The 26,856-nt window shown below is 28.2% G+C and overlaps 1 protein-coding gene across 4 annotated transcripts in view; it reads left to right on the forward strand.

Annotated features, from left to right (window-relative positions):
* LOC100205473 (peroxisomal carnitine O-octanoyltransferase) overlaps window positions 1-26,856 on the forward strand; it is a 76,389-nt gene that overhangs the window by 44,270 nt on the left and 5,263 nt on the right. For 2 of the 4 annotated variants that reach the window (XM_065810853.1, XM_065810854.1), the window contains exons 9-13: window positions 15,513-15,596; window positions 15,680-15,787; window positions 15,953-16,083; window positions 16,169-16,292; window positions 19,202-19,280. In XM_065810853.1, coding sequence (XP_065666925.1) covers window positions 15,513-15,596; window positions 15,680-15,787; window positions 15,953-16,083; window positions 16,169-16,292; window positions 19,202-19,280 — 526 coding nt within the window. Of the gene's footprint in view, window positions 1-15,512; window positions 15,597-15,679; window positions 15,788-15,952; window positions 16,084-16,168; window positions 16,293-17,962; window positions 18,039-19,201; window positions 19,281-26,856 lie in introns of all 4 variants that reach the window. The other 2 variants (XR_010641915.1, XR_010641916.1) reach the window with 2 other exon arrangements.

Below are 26,856 nucleotides of genomic sequence, written 5' to 3' on the forward strand. Positions count from 1 at the left end.
ATAATTAAGCACTGCAGAAAAAATTTACTCTATTTTAATAAGGAAACGTGGAAGAAAAAAACCACGCACGAATGCTTTGATGTAACAATGGGAAGTTACGACGGAGCAGAAATTTGCGAATTTGTAGGTTTATATATTTTAAATACCCTAGCTAAAATAATCCAAATTAATCAATTAGGTCTTTATCGCGACGACGGTTTAATAATAATGCATAAAAATTCAGGACCACAACTCGATAAAATTAGAAAAGATATTAAAGTTTTTAAAAATATTGGTTTCCAAATTAAAATAAATATAAATTGAAAAATAGTGAATTTTCTTGATGTCACATTTAACCTCTCAGAAAGTTCCTATAAGCCCTACAAATAACCTAATGACGAATTATTGTATATTAATGTGAATTCGAACCATCCCCCTCAAATTCTAAAACAAATTTCAATTTCAATTAACAATAGGCTAAACCAAAACTCTTCTAATGAAAATATTTTTAACTCCTCTAAACGCGTTTATGAAGATGCCCTTAAAAAAAGTGGCTTTCAAAATTTTGAGCTAAAATTTGAAAAGAAAATTGCAAAAAAGCGTAATAGAAATAGAAACATAATTTGGTTCAACCCCCGTACAGCAAAAATGTTTCAACAAATATAGGTAAATTATAAAAGGCCACAACTACGTGTTAATTAATAAAAATAAACATATAAACGAAAAACAACACTGATTATTGTAATTGTAAACAAAAAATAGATTGCCCTCTAAATGAAAAATGCCTTTCGAAAAATGTAATTTACAAGTGCATTGTTTCCTCTCAAAATAACCCTGATAAACAATATATTGGCTTAACCGAGGGGGAATGGAAAAAACGTTATGCCAACCACAAACAATCGTTTAAACACAAAAAATATTCAAAAGAGACTATGCTTTCAAAATATATTTAGGATTTAAAAGAAAAAAAGAAAAATTTTAATTTACAATGGTCTATTCTAAAATCTGCCCCTGCCTATAATAACATTTCCAAAAAATGTATGCTATGTTTGCAAGAAAAATTTGAAATAATTACTCATTTAAATCAAGAAAATTTATTAAATAAAAAATCTGAATTAATTTCTAAATGTAGGCACGAAAATAAATACCTCTTAAAAAATTATAAAAACAAATGACCAAATTAAACTATCCCCATTCCAAAGAAAATTATTTAATAATTACTTTCTGTAACTTCCCGTTAACAAAAAAATATAGTAATTAAAAAATTTTTTATAATAATTTATAACTTCCTGTAAAATATTTTTTTCTATAAATTGAATTTTTTTTGAGATTTAGTTACTCTTCCTGATAATCCAGCAATGGTGAAACTTCAAGTAGAAGATAAAAGTTAGATAAGTGTTTACTAATTTATTATTGCTCTGTTCTTTAAGAACATTGAGCACTCTATTTGTAAAATACACTGACATAATTTACATATACATATATATATATATATATGTAAATTATGTTAGTGTATTTTACAAATAGAGTGCTCAATGTTCTTAAAGAACAGAGCAATAATTAATTAGTAAAAAACACTTATCTAACTTTTATCTTCGACTCGGAGTTTCACCATCGCTGGAACTCTTCCTGATGATCCAGCGATGGTGAAACTCCGAGTCGAAGATAAAAGTTAGATAAGTGTTTTTTACTAATTATATATATATATATATATATATATATTATATATATATATATATATATATATATATATATATATATATATGTATATACATATATATATATATATATATATATGTATATATATATAGTTATATATATATATATATATATATATATATATATATATATATATATGTATATATATATATATATATATATATATATATATGTATATATATATAGTTATATATAGTGATATATATACTTGTATATATAGTTATATAAATATATATATATATATATATATATATATATATATATATATATATATATATATATATATATATATATATATATATATATATATATACATACAAATATATATATGTAGTTATATATAGTTATATATAGTGATACATATAGTTATATACATAGTTGTATATATAGTTATATATATAGTTATATATATATGTATATATACAGTATTGTGAAAAAGTTAAGAACCACAAAAAAAACAAATCATAATTTATTTTTATTTTTAAATTTTTTTTTAACCGAATATATTTTTCTGGTAAAAAGAATAATAATAATAAATTTTAGAAAATAGACAAACAAAATAAAAAATAATAATAGTGATAAAAACTTTTAATTAAATATAAAAAATGTATTTAAAGTTTTATAGGTAATTTTTATTTTAAAAAAATTGTGAAAAAGTTAAGAACCACAGAATAAAAAACGATAATTTTTACCACCTAATATCACGTAATTCTACCATGAATTTTTAAGTACTCATTTATACGATTTGGCATTGAGTCTATTAAATTCTCTAAAATATGTTTGGGAACATTTCCAAGTATTGCTGGTAAAATATTGCACAACTCCTCAAGGCTCCTTGGTGCTTTCTTGGCAATCTCTTTATCAAGCCAACTCCAAAGATTTTCAATGCAATTTAGATCTGGGCTATTTGGTGGCCAAGTTAGACGCTCAATATTTTTACTTTCGAACCATTCAGAGACAATTTTAGCCCTGTGACATGGTGCATTGTCTTGCTGAAAAATGAACGGAACGCTTTGCTCAAGTGCATCAATTGACGGTAACAAGTTGTTATTTAAAATATCGACATAATAAGTAGAGTTGAGTCGACCATCATATAATTTAAACATACCGAGACCATAATATGTCATGCAGCACCATATTCCAACCGACCCGCTACCTTGTTTTGTTCTTTGAATGATACAAACGTGATTATATTTTTCTGAAGGCTGTCTGCGAATCATAATTGGGTTTTTTCGGTTATCAACCTCGATATTCATCTCATCACTGAACATTACTGTCCTCCATTTTTGTTTAGACCATTCTTTGACGCTTTGGCAAAATTCTTTTCGCTTTTTTATATGTCGTTTGGTAAGTCGCGGTTTTAGAACAGCTTTTTTCCATAACATATTGTTAGCTAATAGTTTCCTACGCACAAGTGATGCCAGGCTTGACGTCCATTTGAAAGCTTCCATTCCCTTCTTAATTCATTCAACTCACATAATATTTAATCCTTATTTTTTATAGGTTCTATTAACTAACTTTCAAAAAAAAAAATTTTTTCTTTTTTCTCATGCTATATTTAATATGTTTGAAAAAAAAAGACTATTTTATTTTTATTTAGTGGTTCTTAACTTTTTCACAATACTGTATATATATAAATATATATATTAGGGGTAGTCATTTTGAGGGAATTTTTGAAAACGAAGTACATACCCAGCTAAAATTGGAGCAAATATGCTAAAACTTAGTCAAAAACTTTTTTAGGTCAATCGGGTGACTTTTAAGTCCCCCTCAAGACTAAAGTTGTTAAGAAATTGTACTTCAAAAAAGGAAAAATAGGGTGTGTTCAGAGAGTTTGAGGGGGATTTAAATGAAAAAATGATCTCCATTTTTTTTTTTTTTTTTGTTATTTGTTATCTATATTTTCATTTTAAAAGGGTATGTCATCATGTTTTTTACATATTCTTGGTTAAAACAATGTATACGAAAGGAAAAAATGAAAATTTTATGTTACGCAAGGTTATGAAAATCGGCAACAATAAAAAAATTCTTATAAAATAATGCAGAAGAAAATGTGCTGAAGATTTTGCACTGTATGTTTAAGTCACTAAGAGTTTTTATAAACAAATTGTACGTGAAATTGCGTTACATTATTTTATTTTTGTAAATAACTTTTGTATTTACTTGATTGTTATTAATCGAATTACAATATATAGTAAAATTGTATTGAAGTTTTTAACTAATTACAAATCATTAAATCTATTTAGATTGAATACAAAAATGGGAAAAAAAATTGTAAAAGATATTGAGAAGAGAAGGTTTCTCAGATCAAGAAAAGCAAACTTTTTGTCATAAATGAGGCTAAACCAGCTACTACATTTACATATCTAATTTAAAAAAATTGTTTTGATCTTTAAACTTTATGTTAAAAATTAAAATATTGATTTTTTTTTTCTTAAGGTCTTCAACTCCCTACTGGAATGGATATTCTTCAACACATTGCCTACAGAAGATCACTACTTCCTCATGATGTTAAGAAGTCAACAATTTTATCATGCCCTCCTAACAAGATTCAGGGTTACAAGAGATGTGAAGTAGATGATTGTGAATGCATTTTAGGCTTAATTAAAAGACCATGGCTTAAAGCAGGATTTCAAGTAATGTCAGATTAAAATATTATCAAGAACCTAATGAAGATGGACAAGAAGTATTTAGATTTGAGTAGAAATAAATACAGAGGAACAGCTAGAGACAAGGTTAATCAAGGGGAGTTTATTTCATTTTTGAAAAAGCTGTTTTGGATTGGTTCTACAGATTTAAAGAACCAAATTAGGAAGGATAAAAAACGCTCAGATAAAGATAAGCACGATGATTTAACTTTGGAAGACCAGGAAGGACCAAGACATTTTAGTTTGGAATCAGAAGATAGAAAATTTAGCAAAAAGGTTTTATGTTGTTTTTAGTAGGTTAATTTGACCTTTTTTATTAAAATTTGCTAATTTAACACACACTATTTGTTAATACACATACACCATGTTAAAATAAATTTTAGGTTTCTGAAGGTGTGAGGAAGAGGACAGGGCTAGAAGACGAATCTCCTAAGATTGACTCTACCTCAGAATTAGACTTGAGTTTCACTGACACTAGTGCTGATTCTGATTCAGAATTCGAACCTGAAGTTTGGCGTCATAGAAGAGCAGATGATTGTAACATTACTGCCAAAGTCCCTATGAATATTTTTGATGGAAATGTATCTATCATAGCTACAGCAAATGATATCTCCCAGAATTTCTTACAAAAAAGTAACTCGAGCAATTCTTCAAGATTGTTGAGTTGATATCGCAAAATGCAAAGCCAGTGCTTCAACAGCATTAAGGAAGATGAAAAAAACTGCCAAGGATACTGCAGAAATTGCTAAAATAGTTATAAGGAAGGCCGTGTATAATTCATTTTGACGGAAAGACTTTGTTTGAAATGAATCAGGGAAAAAGACTGAGTAATGAAAGATTAGCTGTGCTCGTTATTGAGGGGGTGTCGCATCTTCTTGGAGTACCTGCCTTGCCGTCTTCTACAGGTGAAGATATGAATATAGGAATCATGAAAATACTACAAGAATATGACCTCATTTCAAAAGTATGCAGAGCATGCTTTGATACAACTTCAAGTAATACTGGTTCTAAGAAAGGATCACTTATTAGGATTGCAAAAGAGGTAGACAAATACCTTCTTCTACTAGCATGTAGGCATCATATCATTGAGCTTAGAATGGTTTATTTCTGTGAAGCAGTGATAAAAGAGAATAGCGTAGGGCCTGAAAATCCCTTATTCGTAAAGTTCAAACATATGTTTGAGAACCCTAAATTCAAATACGACTAAAATAACCTGACCTCTTTTGATTGGAAAACCGTTGAAGGAACAGTTTTGAAGGAAGCTGCAAGGAAAACTTTAGATTACTGTGAGACCTATATTACTAAAAAACGCAATATGAGGAATGACCGAAGAGAGTTGGCTGAACTAACCATGCAGTATTTATCCCCTTCCGCACATTTCAAGTTAAAGAAAACTGGAGCTGTTCATCATGCTAGGTTTTTAGGCAAGAGTTTATACTACCTTAAACTTCAGCTTTTGTGCAAGCAACTGACATTTGTGCAAGAAAATGATAATCTACGTGAAGATTTAAAACTCATCTGCGAGTTCATAGTATGTTTTTACACAAGGTGGTACCTTCAAGCACATAAAGCGATTCAATCTCCTGTGTCTGATCTTGATGCAATCTTTCAGATGAATGAGTATAAGAAAGATTGCTCCAATCCGGAGGCAGTAGACGCTGTGTTAGCATCTCTTTATAAGCATACATGGTATCTTGATTCAGCAATTGTTCCCTTGGCTCTTTTGGATAAAAATATTTCTATGGATAAAAAAACAGCCATTGCAGATGCTTTGCTTTTCTTCCAAATGCCGGATCCAGATTTTTTTAAACATAGAAGCAAAGAACGAATAGACGAGATTAATATCATAAATAATATGAAGGTACCAACTCTCTCTCTCTTTTGGTTAATGAGTTTTCATATTTAATTTTTTCAATGATAGGGTTGGATAATCAGAGAGTGAGAGACTGGTTGTCACTTCCACCCCAATATTGGCACACCCAGTCCTCGTTTAAGAATTTTGAAAACTTTGCCAAAGTGTTAATTGTTGTCAATGATCATTCTGAACGAGCAATCGGAATGATGCAGCAGTTTGTGCAAAGATACGAAAATGAAGATGACAAGCAGAACAGACTTTTAACCGTCGACAAAGTAAGGTCAACTTTCAAGGTTTTTGGTGTGGGAAAAAGTAATATTACAAAAAAAAAAACTATCAGAAAACCTGATGTCACTCTCTAAACTAAAGAAAAGGAAATTGTAGACTTAGGAAATTGTTGTTCATTTTAAAATACTTATTTCAATTAACGCATAATTTTTGTCTTGATAGTATTTGTAAAGATTTTTATTAAATGGTAAATTACTTGTTTAGTTCAAAATAGTTTGTTTTTTTGGTTGATAACATAATTTGCTGATTTCATAACCACTTGCGTAACTTAAACTTTCCATTTTTTGATTTCTTAAATATCGTTTTAACCAAGAATATGTAAAAAAAATGATGACATACCCTTTTAAAATGAAAATATAGATAAGAAATAACAAATAAATAAAAAAAAATGGAAATAACTTTTTCATTTAAATCCCCCTCAAACACCCTGAACACACCCTATTTTTCCTTTTTTGAAGAACAATTTCTTAACAACTTTAGTCTTGAGGGGGACTTAAAAGTCACCCAATTGACCTAAAAAAATTTTTGACTAAGTTTTAGCATATTTGCTCCAACTTTAGCTGGGTATGTACTTCGTTTTCAAAAATTCCCTCAAAATGACTACCCCTAATATATATATATATATATATATATATATATATATATATATATATATATATATATATATATATATATATATATATATATATATATATATATATATATATATGAGATTTATATAGAGAGGAGATATGACCATATAAAATATTTCAAAAATACCACAAAAAGATTTTTGTAGCCTGATTTTAGATACCAGAGCACAATTAATAAAACTGTATTACAGAGTTCTTTTGCTATGTATTGATTTTTCAATAAAAACTTTTCAAAAAAGTTTTTCAAGCATCTTTTACAAGGTGAAACAAGACTGTTATTTTTAACCATAATAAAAAAAAATCAATTTTTTTCTCGGTGTTTTTGATTCAATTTTTTTTAGAGATGTTTTTATAAAACATGATTATTACTTTTGAAATTTTTATAAATTTTTGTTTCTTTTGAGATGCAACATGGCATACTTTAAAAAATATTTTTTTCAATAATATTAGTGACCTGTTTGATGTTTAAGGGTCAAAATGGGGCGGTTCCCCATATCTTATAATAATATTTTAAATATTTTCTGTTCATTTACAGTTAGACACAACAAAATATTCTCTGTTTTCACCCCAGCCTAATATATATATATATATATATATATATATATATATATATATATATATATATATATATATATATATATATATATATATATATATATATATATATATATATATATATATATATATATATATATATATATATATATATATATAAAAATTAGGGTGATGATTTTTTTGATTTTTTTTTCAAACATTATTTTCTGTAGCACGAATGAATGAACTTTTGCCTATTAATGACTAAAATTATGTTTATTCCATTAAAATATTAAAAAAAGTTACGCACAAACTATTTTTTTTTTATATACTGTATATATATATATATATATATATATATATATATATATATATATATATATATATATATATATATATATATATATATACTGTATATAACATAAGTTATGAAACCGACTTGTGCAATAATTTATGTAGAAGAGAAATGTATAGAATTTTCTAGAACATTGTATAACGCTGTGCGCTGTCAGCCAGGACAGTGACATCACGTGGACATAATTGTTCGGGAAGCTTCTGTAGAGTTCTAAAAATTTTTTCAGCTGTTTTGCTATAAACTGGTATATAAGCGAGGTGTTCAAAGCGGGTAGTTGAGTTTTAATTATCTTAATTTGGTGTCAACATTATTATTGCCTTATTTTAATTATTGCTCATTCTCTATAGTTTAAGTATAAAGAGATCCTTGTATTATTTGGTAAGTTACATTTAACTCTTTTGCAAATTATAATTGAGCATATAATATTTTATGAGTGTCTGCTTTTTTCATTTTCTATAATCATTATTTGCTTCTTTTGAAATAAAATATATAACAATAACAGTTCAATTGAAAACTTAATAACAGTTTCTGTAATTTGTTACGTAATTAATTAACTTCCTGCATGTATCCGATCAAGCCATTTGTGTAAAACTAGCAAAACTTCTGAAAGACTACGAGCACTGGAGAAAAAAACAAAACTTTGATTCATTGAATGAACTGTTTGACATGACCAAGATGAAAGGCATATGGTTGTGCTAAAAAGATGAGAACATTTACAAACTACAAATTGAGAGTAAAGGTCATGTTGGTTATTTGACTGGCAAACCTGCTTGTGCTAATTCCATCCACCCGTCCAAGCGAAAGAGGGCAATAGAAGCGAATGTGTCCACACTTACCAGCTTAGTGCTACCTGGTTGTTCTGAAAGTAGCATGGACTCATCCAGGAACAGTACAGACAGTCCTTGAGAGGATGACAATGCAGCATCAATGAGCAAAAGGAAGCATAACCCAACATGCATTGTGAGACGTCTTGTTACATGCTCAAAGCTGTTGTCTCACGGAGCAGCAGTGGTGTGTCGCCAGCTTTCTGGTGAGGGCATTGAAATCCCAACCCCATGTCAATCAGCAATCCACAAGGCTATCTGTAAGAGAGCTGCTCAGGTGAAGAAACACTTTTGATTTATTCTTGAGGCCGTGGTCCTCAAGAATGAATCTAAAGAAATTAATTTAACTGTGCTAAAATTGAAAGATGGGAAAGCTCAAACAATCGCATAAGGACTCCAGGATGTGTTAGGGAGTTCAAACTGTGGGGATCAGTTGTGATAATTTTTGCCGATACAACAAACATGAATACCTGCAAGAAAACAGGTGTTGTTGTTCGGCTACAGCAAATGTTCGAAGACAAAGATCACGCCTAAAGGCCAAGCCAAGTTCATCAGTTGCCAGCATAATGTGCTAGACCGCGTTCTTTGCGTTGTCATGGACAATGAGCTCCATGGGTCAACTAAATCACCAAACATTGAGTATTTCTTTGTGCAGGATTTGATGAGCAAGTACAATAGATTGAAAGCAGCCTTCAGCAATTGTAAAACTGAGATTGAGGAAACAGGCCGCTGGAGAGATGACATGAAGTTTCTTTACCACCTCACTCATTTCTTCTGCCACTTAACTGAGAGGAATAAGATCCCCTTCGTGAATTTCAAACAGATCCCAAACATCAGCAATGCATGCTGGAACTCTCGTGCCATTCTAGCCCTGTGTTTATTCTGATGCCACAAACCCGGATCAGGTTGTGTAAAATTTGTTCATTCATTTCTTACTCATGGGCTGGCTATTGGTTCAGCAGTCAATTGTTCCGCGTTGAAGATTTTGAAGAACTATCTAAAGCTCTGAATGACTACCCAAAAGCTCTCAATTGCTTGAAAACCCACTGGAAATCAGATGACTCTCCAATCAACATTGCCCGAAGCAACCAGTGCTGCGAGCGTGCCATCAAAGTTATGCAAGAATTGCACGACTTCTGCCGCAACAAGGACAACCTCCCACTGAGATTCATCCTTGTGCGTTTGATGATCCTATATAATGTTGTATGCATGTGACTCTACAGCTTCTGTTCAATTTTCTATTGCTTACAGTGACTTCAAAAATTTGGCCAAAAAGCTAATAAATAAAATTCTTAAAATCATTTTGTGCGTGAGGTTTTTTTATCAAATTGCCTTGAATGTAATATTTTATTTAATCTTAAATGAAAGCTTATCAAGTTATGATACAGGGAAATAAGATTGTATAAAAGTCATCACCCAAATATATATATACTGCTATACTTTCAGATTCTCGGGTTTTTTTTCGTCTCAGTTATTGGTCCATACAAGACAATATTTTTCTAAGACAAGATCTTGTACGAAACTGAGATAAAACCGAGATTTTTTCAAAAAAGTAAAAACTATGAAAAAAAACTGAAATTTTCCAAAAAATTTATAATTTTTTGTTATTATTATATTAATGAACCATAAGTTACATCTTTTTATGCGAAAAATCTCATTATCAACAGAGTCATAAATGAGAAAACATTGCATTGCAATTGCAACTTATACGATTTTTAAAAACATTAAAACTGAGATTACTGAAAAGTACTAAAGATCTTCAAAATTAGCGCCTTTTATCTTTCACCTGTTTCCTTTGGAGAAATATGTGAAAAATAGTTCCTCGTGAGAAAATTTATGCTGAGGACTCTTGTTTACTCAAAAATGTTTTGACTCTTCTCTCATTAAAAAACGAAAGCTTAAATTTTGAAGGTTTTTAATAATTTTCAGTAATCTTGGTTTTTATATTTTCACATTTATTTTCTCGGTATTCTGAGACCAAGATTTTGAGATAGAAAAATGGCCAAGATGTCCAAGACGAGTAAGATCTGAAAGTATAATATACTACACACACACACACACACACACACACACACACACACACACACACACACACACACACACACACACACACACACACACACACACACACACACACACAGAGTGAGAGAGAGAGAAAGAGGGTGTTAGCTAACCTGTTGGCACCGCGTAGAACACAGAATTTCCGATTGCTTTAAAATTCTCAAAGTTTCAAAAGATCTTAGTGAAAAAAAAAATCTATATCAGGCACAGATTTTAAATGTTATGCTAGACACATAGAAAATGTAATTAGTATGCATGGCAAAGAAACAAACTAAGTTAATGAAAAACAACAGTTTTTTTTTATTTTAATGTAAAAAAGAGCTTTGCCATTACCAAGCAAGATCATTCATCCAAAAGTTATAAAACTTTATTTTTTAATTGTGATAAGTTATTTCACAAGTTTTAGTTATTTGCTAGTTTCGATGTTTTAATATGCTTAATAATATTAAACATTTTGAAAAATATAACCTAGAGAATAGCAGAAAATAAATAAATATAACAAAATAATATATTTTGAAATTTATTTATTTTTATTATTCAAAAACTCTTTATTCAAATTTTTTACAGTTTATCTTAAGTTAGGAAAGTTAGAAAAATCATTGCATATTGATAAATAAAAAATAATATACCTTAAAATAAGTTATTAACGTTTTGTTATTAAGGAAATTAAAAAGACTTTCAGTAAACTAAATTTATTGGTAAAGTGCACCAAAAATGACAACAACAAAAAAATCAAAAATGAAACTTACAATGAAACGTATTATTTATGTTATATTTGCATAAAGCATAAAAAGAGGATATTTAAATTTACATAAGTTTTGAAATTTTATTATATTCTGTTTACAAATGCTAAAGTTTAATTTATAAAAGCAAAATTTATACATAATAATACAAAAATAATAATTTTTTTTAACATGCAAATACAAAATTTATTAAATACTTAAATTCGCTGCTTAAATTTACTTATCACTCTAGTGCAGTGAATTTGTTGATTATCTAATAATCTAAAATAGCGTATTGCAACAAAAGTTATTTTAACTAGCATTCCATTAGACAAAAATTAACAAGCCAAGTAGGTTTCTTAGGGTCTTAGGTTTTGTAGGTATCTTAGCTATTGATCAATTTTAATAAGTTTTATCACTTATCGCTGATGATGTTTTAATTCCTTACATATTTAAATATTTTATATTTAATGAAATTTAAATCACTATTTAAAACTTACACATAAAAATAATTTAATGATAAAAATTATAATATAAAACTAGATAAACAAAAAAACGAATATCTATTTAAAAAAGTTCAAAAAGTTAAAATTAAAACTAAAAGTTTTAAAATATTCAAGTACTTTAAAGCATGATTATTGAAAAACTTTACATACAATATATAGTGTTTTTATTCGACAGTCATCAATTAAAAAGTGGTTTTAACTATTTAAAAAGTTACAAGAGGATTGTGGAAACCGTCAAAAAAGTTGTAAAAGTTTAATGCCAACATACAATATATAGTGTTTTTATCGACAGTCGTTAATTAAAAAGTGGTTTCAGCTATTTAAAAAGTTACAAGAGAATCATTGAAAAGGATCATGGAAACTGTCAAAAAAGTTGTAAAAGTTTAATACTATTAGAGATTTTTTTTTTTTACATTTTTTATACAAAAATGAAAATATATAAATAACTATTTAAATAAACTATTTAAAAACATATTTAAAAGCGTATTTGTGCAATTAAAATATTAAATTTATTCGAAGTTTTATTGCAAATAATTGTCTTTCGTTCTTGTTTTCTCTCTACTATATCACACAAAGTCAAAATATATATGAAAAAGCTTAAGAAGATTCCTCAGAATGAAACAAGTTGAACATTTATAAAATATAAAAAGTTATAAAAATATTAATCTTTATTTCCTGCTACATGATACACAAAAAAAATCATTTTAAAGACATTTATGTTTCTAAAAAACTCCAAATATTTGTACTTAAAACCTTAGTTTTCTCTTGTAAATTGAGTTCAGGAACCTTGGGCGCAAGCCATGGTTTGACTTTATATTTTTTTAAATGTTGAATGACATTTTTTTCTTCTTTTTTTGCTTTTGTATTTGCCACTTGATACTTAAATTCCCAGCATTTCGAAAACAGTTTATAAGATTTTACCTGGCTAACACCCTGACACACATGTATATACACATACATACACACATATATAAATACATACACATGTATTTATATATATATATATATATATATATATATATATATATATATATATATATATATATATATATATATATATGTATATATATATATATATATATATATATATATATATATATATATATATATATATATATATATATATATATATGTATATATATATATATATACATATATGTATATATATATATATATACATATATAAACATATTTATATATATATATATATATATATATATAAACATATTTATATATATATATATATATATATATAAACATATTTATATATATATGTACACACACATACATATACATACACACACACATATATACACATACACACATATGTACACACACACGCATACATATATATATATATATATATATATATATATATATATATATATATATATATATATATATGTATGTATACATATATACATACATATATATATATATATATATATATATATATATATATATATATATATATATATATATATATATATATATATATATATATATATATATATATATATATTGCCACTTGTGGAAGTTAGGACAAAAAATATTTTTTCAAAAGAACAATATTAAAATGTAATTACGTTATAAAATCATTAATTAGTAATTAGTAAAATTTATTTTTATATAAAAATAAATCAAGTTAATTAGAATTTGTATAAAAAAATTATAAATTGAGTTATTTTAATGTAAATACATTAAAATAACATAAATTGTACACACAATAAAAGTTTTATCATTTTAAATTACCAGAGAAACATATTAAATTCACAAATTCAAGATATTGGAAAAAATATGCTTAAAGGTAAGCCAATAAGTGTAGAAAAAATAGCTGAAAAATTAAATCTGAATAAATCAACAGTTAATTATACAATTCATTGATATCTAGAATCTGGAAGTTTGGAGACAGAAATCATCCCAGTTGTTCTTGCATAACAACAAAAACTGATGACCGACATATAAAAGTCATCAGTAAATGTAATCGAACGTTAACTGCTCCACAAATAACAGCTATTTTCAACTGTGGTCAAGAAAAAAAAGTTTCTGTCAGTACAATCAAACCAAGATTGCAAAAAGCTAATTTGCATGGTTGTGTTGCTATCCGAAAACCATATCTACCAAAAGGTAATTGACAGAGAAGATTCCGTTGGGCACAGTTCCACAAAAATTGGACAATGGTTGAATGGAAACATGTACTGTGGACCAATGAGTCAAAATTTGAAGTTTTTGGAAATAAGCAAAGAGTTTATGTTAGAAGATCTGCTGAAGAAAAATGCTAACTCAATGTTTGGTTCCAACAGTAAAACATGGTGGGGGATCTGTGATAGTTTAGGGTTGTTTCTTTCTGGATGGAGTGGGAGATTTGCGTAAAATCGAATGTATAATGAGAAAAGAACATTGCAGAAATATCCTGGAAACAAATGAGATTCCGGACTTCGATTAATCGGAGATAATTTTATTCTGATGCATGATAATGATCCTAAACATACTGCATTATTATGTAGAAATTATTTAGAATCAAAAAAAGCTGAAAATGTGTTACGTGTAATGACCTGGCCTCCCCAAAGCCCAGACCTCAACCCCATTGAGTTAGTATGGTATGAACTGGATAGAAAAATTAAAATTGTATGTCCAACATCAAAATCTCATTTATGGAACATTATAGAACAGGAATGGAATAATATTCAGAAAGAAACAACTAGAAAATTAATTGAAAGAATGCCGAGAATAGTTAAAGCATTTATTAAATCAAAGGATTGTTTTTTTGATGAAAAAAAAATTTCATTATTATAATGGTTTTTATAAATTTTTATTGCATAAAACTGACTAATAATACATTTTATATTGAAAATGTATAAAAAGTATAATTTTTATTAATATAAATTAAAAATTCTATAACGTAATTACATATTAATATTGCTTTTTTGAAAAAATCTCCATTTCCTAACTTCCGTGAGCGGCAGTGTATATATATATATATATATATATATATATATATATATATATATATATATATATATATATATATATATATATAATATATATATATATATATATATATATATATATATATTAGGGTGTCCCAAAAAACAACAATTTTGAAAAATATATGCAGAGACCCCCTTAATGTGTTCTATCTAATACAAAAACACTAGATTTAAATTTTTTTTGAATAAAAAATATTTTAAGGGGTCCCTCAAGACCCTCAAATATTTAATGGGTCCCTAATATTTTCAAAAAAAAATATACGCGCACACAAAAACAAACAAGGAAGTATTTTTTTCTTATTAAACATGTATATTTAATGTATAATCATTAAGTATAGTTGTATGTAGTACAACAGTTGTTGATATGATAGGTATAATAAGTTGTAAATACTTTTTTAGCACCTTTATATTGATGGTTTTGTTGGTGTACAAGTATACCAAAATATTTATTTAAAATGTATAGAGCAAAAGTTTCAATGGAAAGTAAGTTAGATGCATAGTTTTGATATAATATAAAAACTTTGATAAAATATAATTTAATCTAAATAATGGTACATACATTTTAGAATGGGAAATTGCGAAATGATATAGAAGTACCTTATGAACTTCAGTTTGTTGTTGATAATCATATTCTTTGTCTTGTGAAGGAAGCACAAGTAAAGCATAGAAACCTGGTGACTAGATGGACTTTATGTTTGTATTTACAACTTGTATAAACTTATTTTTCCCATTAGTTTGCTACTGCCATTAATAATTGTTAAACGCGTTTATTTGTTGTTTTTTTTTAATTTTTATTAAATTATTTGGAAATCTAAAAGTAGTTGTATTTACCTATGCAGATGGCATCATTCTTAGTTATTGACAGACCAATCAGAGGGTATGGTAAATCATTATGCAAGTTGTTGAATATTAACCCTGATCATTTAGTTCAGATTGCAATACAACTTGGTTATTACAGGTTGCATAAAAAGTAAGAGAGTATTTTGGCGTTGTACAGTTATTATTTTTATTATTATAGATTAGTTGTATCTTTATTTCCAATAATATTTATAAAGATGTTGTGCTACCTACGAGTCAGCTAGTACAAGGAAGTTTTATAGTGGAAGAACAGGCACTGTCAGGTCATGCACCAACGAAACATTGGCATTTGCACGTTCTATGATAGATCCCTCTAAAACTGTATGAGTTTAAGCTTTAAAATGTTTGACAGTAACTGTATTGTAAATGTGATGTTTTGTTAATGTATGTATATAGTTTCAAATTTTTAACTTGATTTGAACACAATGTTATAATATGATTTGTAATATTTGCAACATGTTGAATGAAAAAAATGAGTGCATACATTTGCATTTTTCCAAATGCTTCTCGCACTATATGCAGGTTTGTATTTTAGTTGTAGTTTTTATAAAAATCGATCAAGAACAAATCAAAAAAATGGGGTGAGTAAAAACACTTTTGAAATTTAGATTAAAAATTTTCTTATCAAACATAAGTAAAAAAATTGTATTTTCAACCCAAAACTCAAGTCTGTAGTGTCTGCTATCAGTTTATTATTTTTCTACTTTGCTACCTTTCAACAACAACGACAAAAAAAGATTACAAATTATCTTAAAAATAACCTTATCTTTAAAAAGTGGAAAAAAAATCAGAATTGGTGAGGACATTTTTTGAACTATATCTTGATCTGGAGATTAAAGATTTTTCACATAAGTTCAAAGTTGGTAAAAATTACAGTAAAATAAAATTATAACACTTTTATAATTATAACACCAACTGAATGTCAAATAAATAAAAACTTTCCTATTAGTTAGTTTGAAGTGTCTAAAAATATAATTACTATATAATTGAATTTTCATTTACATTGTCATATACAGGCTTTGTTAAGAAGTCTGTTTGAGTTTTACTTATGAATGGCGATTTTACTATTCGTTAAGTCATTTATGTTATGCAAAAACAACATTTAAATTTTATTGATATTTTTTTTATTATAACAATATTGTTTAATTTAAAGATATTTTATAAATGTTTTATAAAGATAAAAACTTTTTAACATGGTTTCAAATTAAGTTTAATCACAATATGATACTTTAAGATACGCAACTGACTTAATTTAAGGTTTGTAACGCTGCAAATATGTATATAGGTTATAACTTATATACATTACATGTAACATTTTATTTACTTCCGTTACGTTTTTCCATAACACAAAAAAATCTCATAACAAGGCCTGTATATATAAAGTTCTGCTCACCTCATTGTTTCTAATCATTTTTATGGTAGTTAAACAAAGTTTATTTTTTTTTTTTTGATTTACATTCCACAATACATAAGGAGGTTGTTAAATATCGTTTCTAATGTCGGGTACTCTTTCCACTATACCTCTTCATCTTTTCTATTATACCCCCTCTCTCTCAACCCTGTAAATAAAGTTAAATTTGGTATTAAATAGAGATGTATTGGGATTTAAACTTATTTTTAGTACTTTTTGGTAAGCTAAATTTTTTTTAATTTTTTTATATTGAATTAGTTTTTTGACTGATATTTCTTTTTGTTTTTTGTTTAATTTTTTTAAATTTATTTGTATATATTATATGTATTGTATATTTGGGTTTTGCCTGAAAAAACTTTTTTTGCATGTGTCTTTTCCCCATCCTCTTGTGTTCTGATTTCATATGTAACAGTAAAAAAGTTTTCTGAATTTCAGCAACATGTAAAATCTCAATTCTTTTGATTTTTGATCAAATTTGAGAATTTTACAATTATTTAGATGCAAACCCCATATTAGATGCAAAATTTTACATTTTTTCTGTCTTTTTTCCTAAGAGGTTTCAGAAAACCAATATTTTTAGGCTGCTTGGAAATCAGGTAATCTGGCCAGTTTGTTACAGACTACTCAAAGAACCCATATTCACAGTGAGGATTGATGTTAGTGACTATTTTAACAATCTTAATTATAGTTATATTAACAAAATAATAGACCAAAATAATACACAGTTAACCAAAGGACCTTTGTTTTAACTGTGTATTATTTTGTTTTAACTGTTTTTTGTCTATTGTTTAAATTTAAATATTCATTGTAACAATTTAAAATAGCTTTTTTTAAATAATTATATAATAAAAAATTATATAATATTATGTTTAATTTACATATGAAGTATTTATAAAGATATCATGTAACATAATTTGTGTAAAGTTTAGTTTGTTTTTTCAGAAGAAAAAAGCTATGAAGTTGTGAGATGTATTCAAAGTTTTGTTAAAAATTTGACTTGTGAATGATTGTGCAAAGAGAAATCTATGTATTATTCAAGACTTTGTAGTTTAATCTAAATCTAACAATATACAACTAAACTTAATGCTGAGGGCTAGGGACAGCATGAAGAAACTTTCCAATGCCCTTTCCATGAATTATTACCCCTAAAATATACATTTTTTTGATAATTACTTGCATCTTTATTAAGGAAATGTCTAATATTGTGATTTGTAACAAAAAATGGAATTTAACATATTGTTGAAATTTAAGTCAATAAATGTTATTTTATATATATTTGCAATCAGGGGACTTTATGGAATGAACTGCATGCACACTCAAATTTTAAAAAAATTAATTTTTTAGACACCCTATTTTTTATTTCTTGTACATGTTCCAAGTTTAATGCCCACCATTTCCTTGATAGTACCATGCTCAACTTGTTTATTTATTCAGCGGCTTTGTTCATCAAGGTTCCTGTTTCGGAGTTATAGAGTTAAGAGAGGAGTGTAACCACAATTAAAATAGCCTCCTTGACAGTAGTGGTAATCTGGGCCTTGGGGAGGTGACTTAACATTTAAAAAAAAGTTATATTTTTTTGAGTATGTTGTATATTTCTTTTATGTTTTTCTCTATTTATTTTGTATTTATTTCTTATTATTGCTTTTACTTATTTAAACCAAATAAAATAAAGCAACTAATTTGGTTATTCAATTGCAATCTTTTAATTATTAAAATTTAATTTTAAACAACCAGTGCTTAAACATTTTGTGTGCAACATTTTATGTAAACAATAAAATCTTTTTTTTCTTTGACTGAATAGATATAATTTGTTTTTAAGAAAGAAATTTGCAAGCAGCTGTTGATGAATGCTATAAAAGCACATTCTACTCTTATGAAAAATGCCATGGATGGACAAGGTATGTTAATTATATCTGCATTACTTCGAATATTATTCAAGACATTTAACTTAAAAGTTTGAAAAAAAAAATCTTGGTTTTAAATACAGTAAATCATTTTTTTTTCAATACCTTCACTTTCAAACAAGGCTGCAAGCAACTACTACTAGAGTTGAAAGTTACTGGAAGTAAAAGATGAAGTTTATAGAGCAAGGTAACGGTTAACAGGTAACTTTAAAGATTGCAAACTATATGAATCTGGAAAACAAGATGAAGGGAGTCAGTTCCGAAGAACTGATCATGGAAAAAAACTAGACAAATAAGAATTTTTAGAGCACTTAGGAACAGTCACAGTAAAAGGATGAAACTTAATTAAATGATGAGTAACATGAGAATGGATTTTAGTAGATGGTACAAGAGATTCTAGCTCTTTAGAGCAGACTCCATGTATAAATGAAAAGGCATCATTGGAAGATCCACCCCAGATACGACAACAGTATTCTATGCAAAAATGAATTTGAGATTTATAGAGATAAAGAATATAATCCTGAGTAAGAAAGTGGCAAGAACAATAAAGAGATGCAACCTTAGCAGATGCTAATTTTGCAATGGATTTGATATATGGTTTCCAATAAAGATCTGAAGTAAGTGTTAGTCCAAGAAGACGAAGGGTAGATAACTCATCTAGTAGATTACTGTTTATAAATATAGGAAGATCTAGATTATTGTGATAACGTTTTGCTGAAAAAGTTTTATCTGAGTTAAAGTTCACCAGCTACAGAGAGCTCCATGCTGTAGCAGAAGTGAGATCCTTTTCAAGCTCATATGCCCTCTCCAAGCAATCAGAAAGTGTTGGCTTCTTTCTTCAAGACAAGAAAAGATGGTAGTATCATCAGCAGACAATGCCATCTTAGGTGTAAGAATTTCTGGGAGATCGTTAATGTAAATCTAATAAGAGTATAGGGCCAAGGATTGAACCTTGAGGAACCCCTGAAGTTACAGGATATGCAAAAAAGTCCTGTCCATCAAGGACAACTTTTATGCTACAATTGGTAAAAAAGGATTTAATAATCTTAAAGATGTTGCCTGATACACTGTAAGAAGAGAGCTTATGGAAAAGACCAACATGCCAAACTTTATCAAAGGCTTTAAAAATATTGAGAGCGATGGCCTTAACCACTCCACCTCTATCTAATGCACGATAAAACTTAGTAGAACAAGAAGTTATTAGATTCAAGATGAGAGATTAAGTGTTTGTTAATTAAAGACTCAAAAATCTTGCTTATAATATGAAGAAGGCTAATGGAATGGTAGTTAGATGAGTCAAATTGCTTTCCAGAAAATAGGGATACCAGATGCCTCTTTCCAGTATGCTGGAAAACAAGACTCTGATAAGCACTTGTTAAATAGTTTTGAAAGTATAGACAACAGTTCTGGATAACACTTCTGTAAGACTATAACAGGTATGTTGTTTGGAGCACAAGCTGTAGAAGAGTCTAAGCAGGAAATCACTTTAGAAACAGAAGCTGGAGTGATACAAATGTCAAGTAATGGACCAGCCAGTTTTTCGGCTATATCAGGTAGAACATGACAAGTGGAACTAAGAGATAATATTGATGAGAAGTTCTTAGCAAACAAATCAGCTTTAGCTTTAGGTGAGGGTATAAAATCTAAACCATACAAGAGAGGTGGAATAACAGCCCTTATTATAGATACTGATAAAGATTCTCCAGAAGTCACAAGTGCCTAATTTTTGAGATAAAATACAAGATTTCGAACCTGAGAATAGCGGGCTTTGGCATTAGACAAAATCTTTTTACAATGGTTTCTAGCAATAGTAAACCGACCTCTCTTTTCTGTGGAATGGTTTTGGGGATAGATATGGAAATAATAGGTACTATTGGAATTCGCAGCAGCATTATGAGAGGACAACTATTGAGAAGAGAGATGCTTGACATAGAATTGTCAAGAGGGAATAAAAGATTCCATGCCAGCCTTAGTCCAAAAAGTTATGTAAGAAGCACATTTGTCAGCAGAAAGACAAAAGATTTCTACCAAAGGCCATTGCGAAAAAATATTTTTTCCTGTTTCTTGCGAAATTGCCCATATATATAATTTTATATATATATATATATATATATATATATATATATATATATATATATATATATATATATATATATATATATATCTATAGAACTCTTATATGTTGTCCGAAAGTTTTTTCCATATTTTGTTGACAAAAAGTAAAAATTAAAATGCAAGACCGGAATTTTTTTTTTATTAATTGATAGACTGGCTGCCCCAACCAAACCCTCGATCAGTGTAGCAGCACTCCCTTGCGGGTCAGGCTATTTGTCAGTTGATGTAATAGCATTCCTTTGCGACTCAGGCTATTTGTTAGTCGATATAGCAGCACTCCCACATTTTATTAAAAAAATAAAAATAGAAACATTGTTTATATTGTTAAAAATATTCAGAATGTTTTAAAAACATTCAGAATGTTTTTAAAAACATTCTGGTCAATTAAATATGAGTTTTTGTGGTTTTTTAAAAAACGATTAATTTGTAATTAAATTAATGGTTTTGACTTTCGTCCAACACGCAAATGTTGGACGAAAGTCAAAAGTAATTAAAAGTGACGTATGTGTTGGCGTAAGAATCACTTTTTTGCTTCCGTGCTTCCCAAATGCAACAGAATATAGAACTATATATATATATATATAAATATATATATATATATATATATATATATATATATATATATATATATATATATATATATATATATATATATAAATACATATATATATATATAAAGAGTTTGATTATTTGAAAAAATACAACTTTGTGATGGAACTTAAAGTTTCATGCCTTTCGGCAATCATCAGCCATATTTATTCTTTAAATTAAGAAAAAACCGTTAAAAAATACAAAATACAGAAATTGACAGAAAAAACATAACAAAGCAATGTAATGAGTTCTGGCATCAAAACAAACAATTTTCAATTAATTAGAAAATTGATCAATCACCCGTGTCTAATAGGGCGAAAAGAAATTTTTTCGATGCCTGCACTTGGATAGCATTTCACTTTTTTTGTTTAGCAGATTTTTATTTTTGGAAAATATTTTATAGATTTTATGGAAAATATATATATATATATATATATATATATATATATATATATATATATATATATATATATATATATATATATATATATATATCTATATATATATATATATCTATATATATATATACATATATATATATATAAATATATATATATATATGTATATATATATTTGTATATGTATATATGTATATGTATATGTATATATATATATATATGTATATGTATATGTATATATATATATATATATATATATATATATATATATATATATATGTATATGTATATGTATATGTATATGTATATGTATATGTATATGTATATATATATATATATATATATATATATATATATATATATATATATATATATACATGTATATGTATATGTAAAATATATATATAAATGTATATGTATATGTAAAGAAATTTGCTAAAAGAGTACAAAAAAATAGTTGGACTTAACAAAGTTCGAGTTACCGTTAGACAAATTCAAGAGAGCATAACAGCTTGAGATAACAAAAGTTCAAGTTATTCGGTATTCGACTTACTGGGAATTAGCTGTGTGTGTGTGTGTGTGTGTGTGTGTGTGTGTGTGTGTGTGTGTGTGTGTGTGTGTGTGTGTGTGTATATATATATGTTACATGTTTGTTTGTTTACATTAGGAAGAAAAGAAATACACAATTATTACAATTAAGAAAAATTTTCAACAAAATCAAACTTGATATGTGTTTAAGCATCAGTTTTTCAGATGTCAGCTAAAATACCTATTTCTGGCCGCTAAGACTTAATTCTGGCCGCTTCTTACCTAATTCTGGCCATCGGCTAGACTTAGGCATAATATCTTTTATAAATTATGTGCTTTTAAACAGAAAAAATTTCAACTGAAGAAATATTACATAAGCAAGAAACTAGAACACCAATATCCAAGTTAAAATAAATACAACAAAATAAAAATAAAAAGAATTATAAATTGTTCTTTAGGCCTTTGGCATATTTGTTTGATGTTTTACAATGTTTAAATAGTGTTAAATAACATACACAAAGTTATAAGGTTCAAAATAAAAAATAAAAAACTTTTCTTATTATTTTTTTTGTTTGTGAAAAATTCATTCGAGAAATCAGATAAATAATAAATAAAACACAAATAGTTTTGTGCTTTATTTAATCCTTTTTTTAGTTTATTTATTATTGTCAGACATATTTAGCTCTTTTTTGTTTGTATTCATTACACTTTCATTAGTGCTTCTTGTAGAAAATACCGTGTGCACTTTTTATTTAATGAAAACAATCTGCTTTTGATGTCGTGGGCAGTCGTTGCTGTGCTTACTCTAATTTTAAGTTGTCATAATATTTTTGTTTTTGATCTTTAGTCAATTTTTTGTTTTACTATTTAAAATAAAAATAAAAAGAATAATGCATATGAATTTTATTTTGCAATGAATTCCCAATGCAGTATATTTTTTCAAAGCACATGTACTACTGTGATCAAAAAGTGTTGATGACTTGGAACGCTCCGGACGACCATCGACTTCGATTGATGATTGCCACATCAACAAAATCAAAGAATTGGTGCTTGCAAATCGTCGGTTAACCATTCGAGACCTTGTTGTCATGGTTGGAATATCATTTGGGTCGGTGCAAGCGATTTTGAAGGACCATTTGGGCCTCAGAAGACTCAAATCACGTTTGGTGCCGAAATTTCTCAATTTCTTTGAAAAAGAGCGTCGCGTTAAAACGTGTGAAGCAATGCTTTCTGACTATCAAGACGTCTACAAACAAATTATTACTGGCGATGAGAGTTGGGTCTACGCATACGACCCTGAAACAACCGACCAATCGAGTGAATACCGTGAAAAAGGCGAGCCGAGACCGAAGCAACCACGTCAAAGTCGCTCAAAAATCAAGGTCATGTTGATTGTTTTCTTTGATTATTGTGGTGTCGTGCACTACGAATTCCTTCCAACTGGCCAAAATGTCAACAAGGAATATTATTTAAGCATTATGCGACGTTTGCGTGAAACTATTCGCAAAAAGAGACCGGAATTATGGGCCAATAACACTTGGATTTTGCACCACGATAATGCGCCTTCGCACACAGTACTGGTTCTTCGTGAGTTTTTCGCCAAAAACTCTACCCATGTTGCTCCACAACCACCGTATTCGCCCGACTTAGCACCGTGTGACTTCTGGCTGTTCCCAAAGCTCAAGAGACCACTCCGGGGAAATCGTTTTGAGTCCATTGAAGAGATCCAACGTGAATCGGCACGCGCATTGAAGGCTATCCCTACTGAGGACTTTTCGGCATGCTTCGAAGACTGGAAAAAACGTTGGCAAAAGTGCATTGGGGCTGGAGGGGATTATTTTGAGGGGGACGATACAGATTTGGAAGAATAAATCAAGATTTTTCATTTTATAAAAAAATTCACCTTACTTTTTGATCACAGTAGTATAAAATGCTGAGTAAGACCAAATATTATGCTTATTTTTTAACAAATTATTTTTAACAAAATCTAATCTCGCCTAGCTAATTTTAGGGAAGGATTGAATAGCAAGGGGGAGTAGTTTCAATGATAAAAATTTATTGATGTTAATGTGGGGATAGGTGGAGACACGTTCAAGCTAGTGCAGGTTGGGAAGAATAGTCATTATATTAGAGGTGGGGTGGAGGTGGTAATTTTCTTTTTATACTTTTTAAGATTTAATTCTTACGTAATCATTATTTTTAAACACATTTTTATATCCTGTTTAGTTACACTTGAGAAGAGGAAAATAAATTTACTGCATAGTGTTACTGTATTTTGTTTTTTACTGTATTTTTTAAAATGTTTTTATGCTGTTTTTTTATCAAGCAATAGTTGTTACATAATACTTAAAAGCAGTACTCCAAGTAAATCAGGATGAGGTAATATGCTAGCTCGCCACCTTTTAAAGTTTAAAATATATAGCAATAATAAGATGGTATTTTGAAAAAACTGAAAACCACGCTGTTACATTTTTTTCTCTTTTTGAGCACTACTTAAAAGGTAAATGGTAAAATGCATAGAAGTTTTTATGGATTAAATTAACTAAAATTGTAGTTAAAAACTTAATGTTCCAGTAATTATTTAATTTTTGCATTAGTTATATGATTTTTTTTTTAATTTGTGTTTTTAAGATTTATAAGATGCTGCAGAATTATCAATTTTTCTACTAGCAGTGATGTGTTTTTATAATTTATAAGTCAATGGAAAATGTTTTAAAATTCATTTGCTGGAATGAGATGAAAATGTAATTTATATAAAATGAAGCTGTTTTCAAACCTTAAAGGTTTAAAACTATCAATACATAAAAGTTAGTTGAAAAGATAGTTCGAAATATATACATAAAAGTAAACATATAGAATATAGTCAAACAAAATTTTTCATCTTAAGGGCGAGGCGAAATAAAGTTTTTAAAGTGGTCAAAAATTGCAGTAAGTAAAATAAGTAGCTTTTTTTCACTGAACACAATGCAAAACTACTTTTATAGGTGAAATAGCATGAGTAATAAGACAGTTATTTTACTAAAAAAAACATTATTTATAATAAGTATTTGCTGTTGGTATAAAAATTCTAATCTTTTTTGACTATAACATCCTAATTTTGACAACTACAGCTGTTTGACTTCTCCAATATCAAAGTCCGTGTGATTTGTGTTTGATTTGCTCAGTTGGCAAAGCAAAGCACAATTCTCCACATCCAGTCTTGGCAACCCAGAGACCTTAAACAAACCAGAACTCAGTTGAAAAAAGATGTTCTCAATTCTTTCAAATAGTTGGCAAGGGTTTCCCACACAGTTGCTCAAAGTCTACCTTGCAAAAGAATTTAGCAGAAGTTGTGTCAAAGTGCTCTGTTACCGCTGAAAGAGTTGCAGTATCAGTCATTGCCAACAAGGAAGCTTCACCCCATGGAACAGTTTGTCTTAGTAGACCAGAGAGCATAGGAGGCCACTCTATTCCAATTCCTCCAGTTAACATTGTATTAGATATTTAAAGTATTAGCTTTGTATTTAAAGTCTATGTAATACATAATAATGTAAAACCACTCTTAATTATTTCAAAGGTTCATCTTCAAGATCAAGAAGACTTTTCAATAAAGAACCAGAACTGGCAGCAAAAGATCTTGTTTACGTGCAACATAACACAGGGCTTTCCAATTCTGGTTTGAAAAAAACTTCCTCTTCAAGTTTGATCAATCAAGCAAAAAACTTGAAAGTCATTTTACCAAAACTTGGATCAAAGTTGCAACTGACAAGGCCACAAATCAGGTGGATAAACTTGTCATTCACTGCAAAGACTTGAAAGTTCTTTGTCAGCAAGTTCTTGAAACTAGAAACCTCTCTGGTGACTACATTATGAAGCTGGGAATGAATGGTGGTGGTGGTTTTCTAAAAGTAAGCTTTGGAATTATGAAAAAAGTTTCAGCTTTACAATCTCCGCCATCA

The sequence above is a fragment of the Hydra vulgaris genome, chromosome 11 (genome assembly GCF_038396675.1).
Source record: "Hydra vulgaris chromosome 11, alternate assembly HydraT2T_AEP".
In the NCBI taxonomy this organism is placed as follows: Eukaryota; Metazoa; Cnidaria; class Hydrozoa; order Anthoathecata; family Hydridae; genus Hydra; species Hydra vulgaris.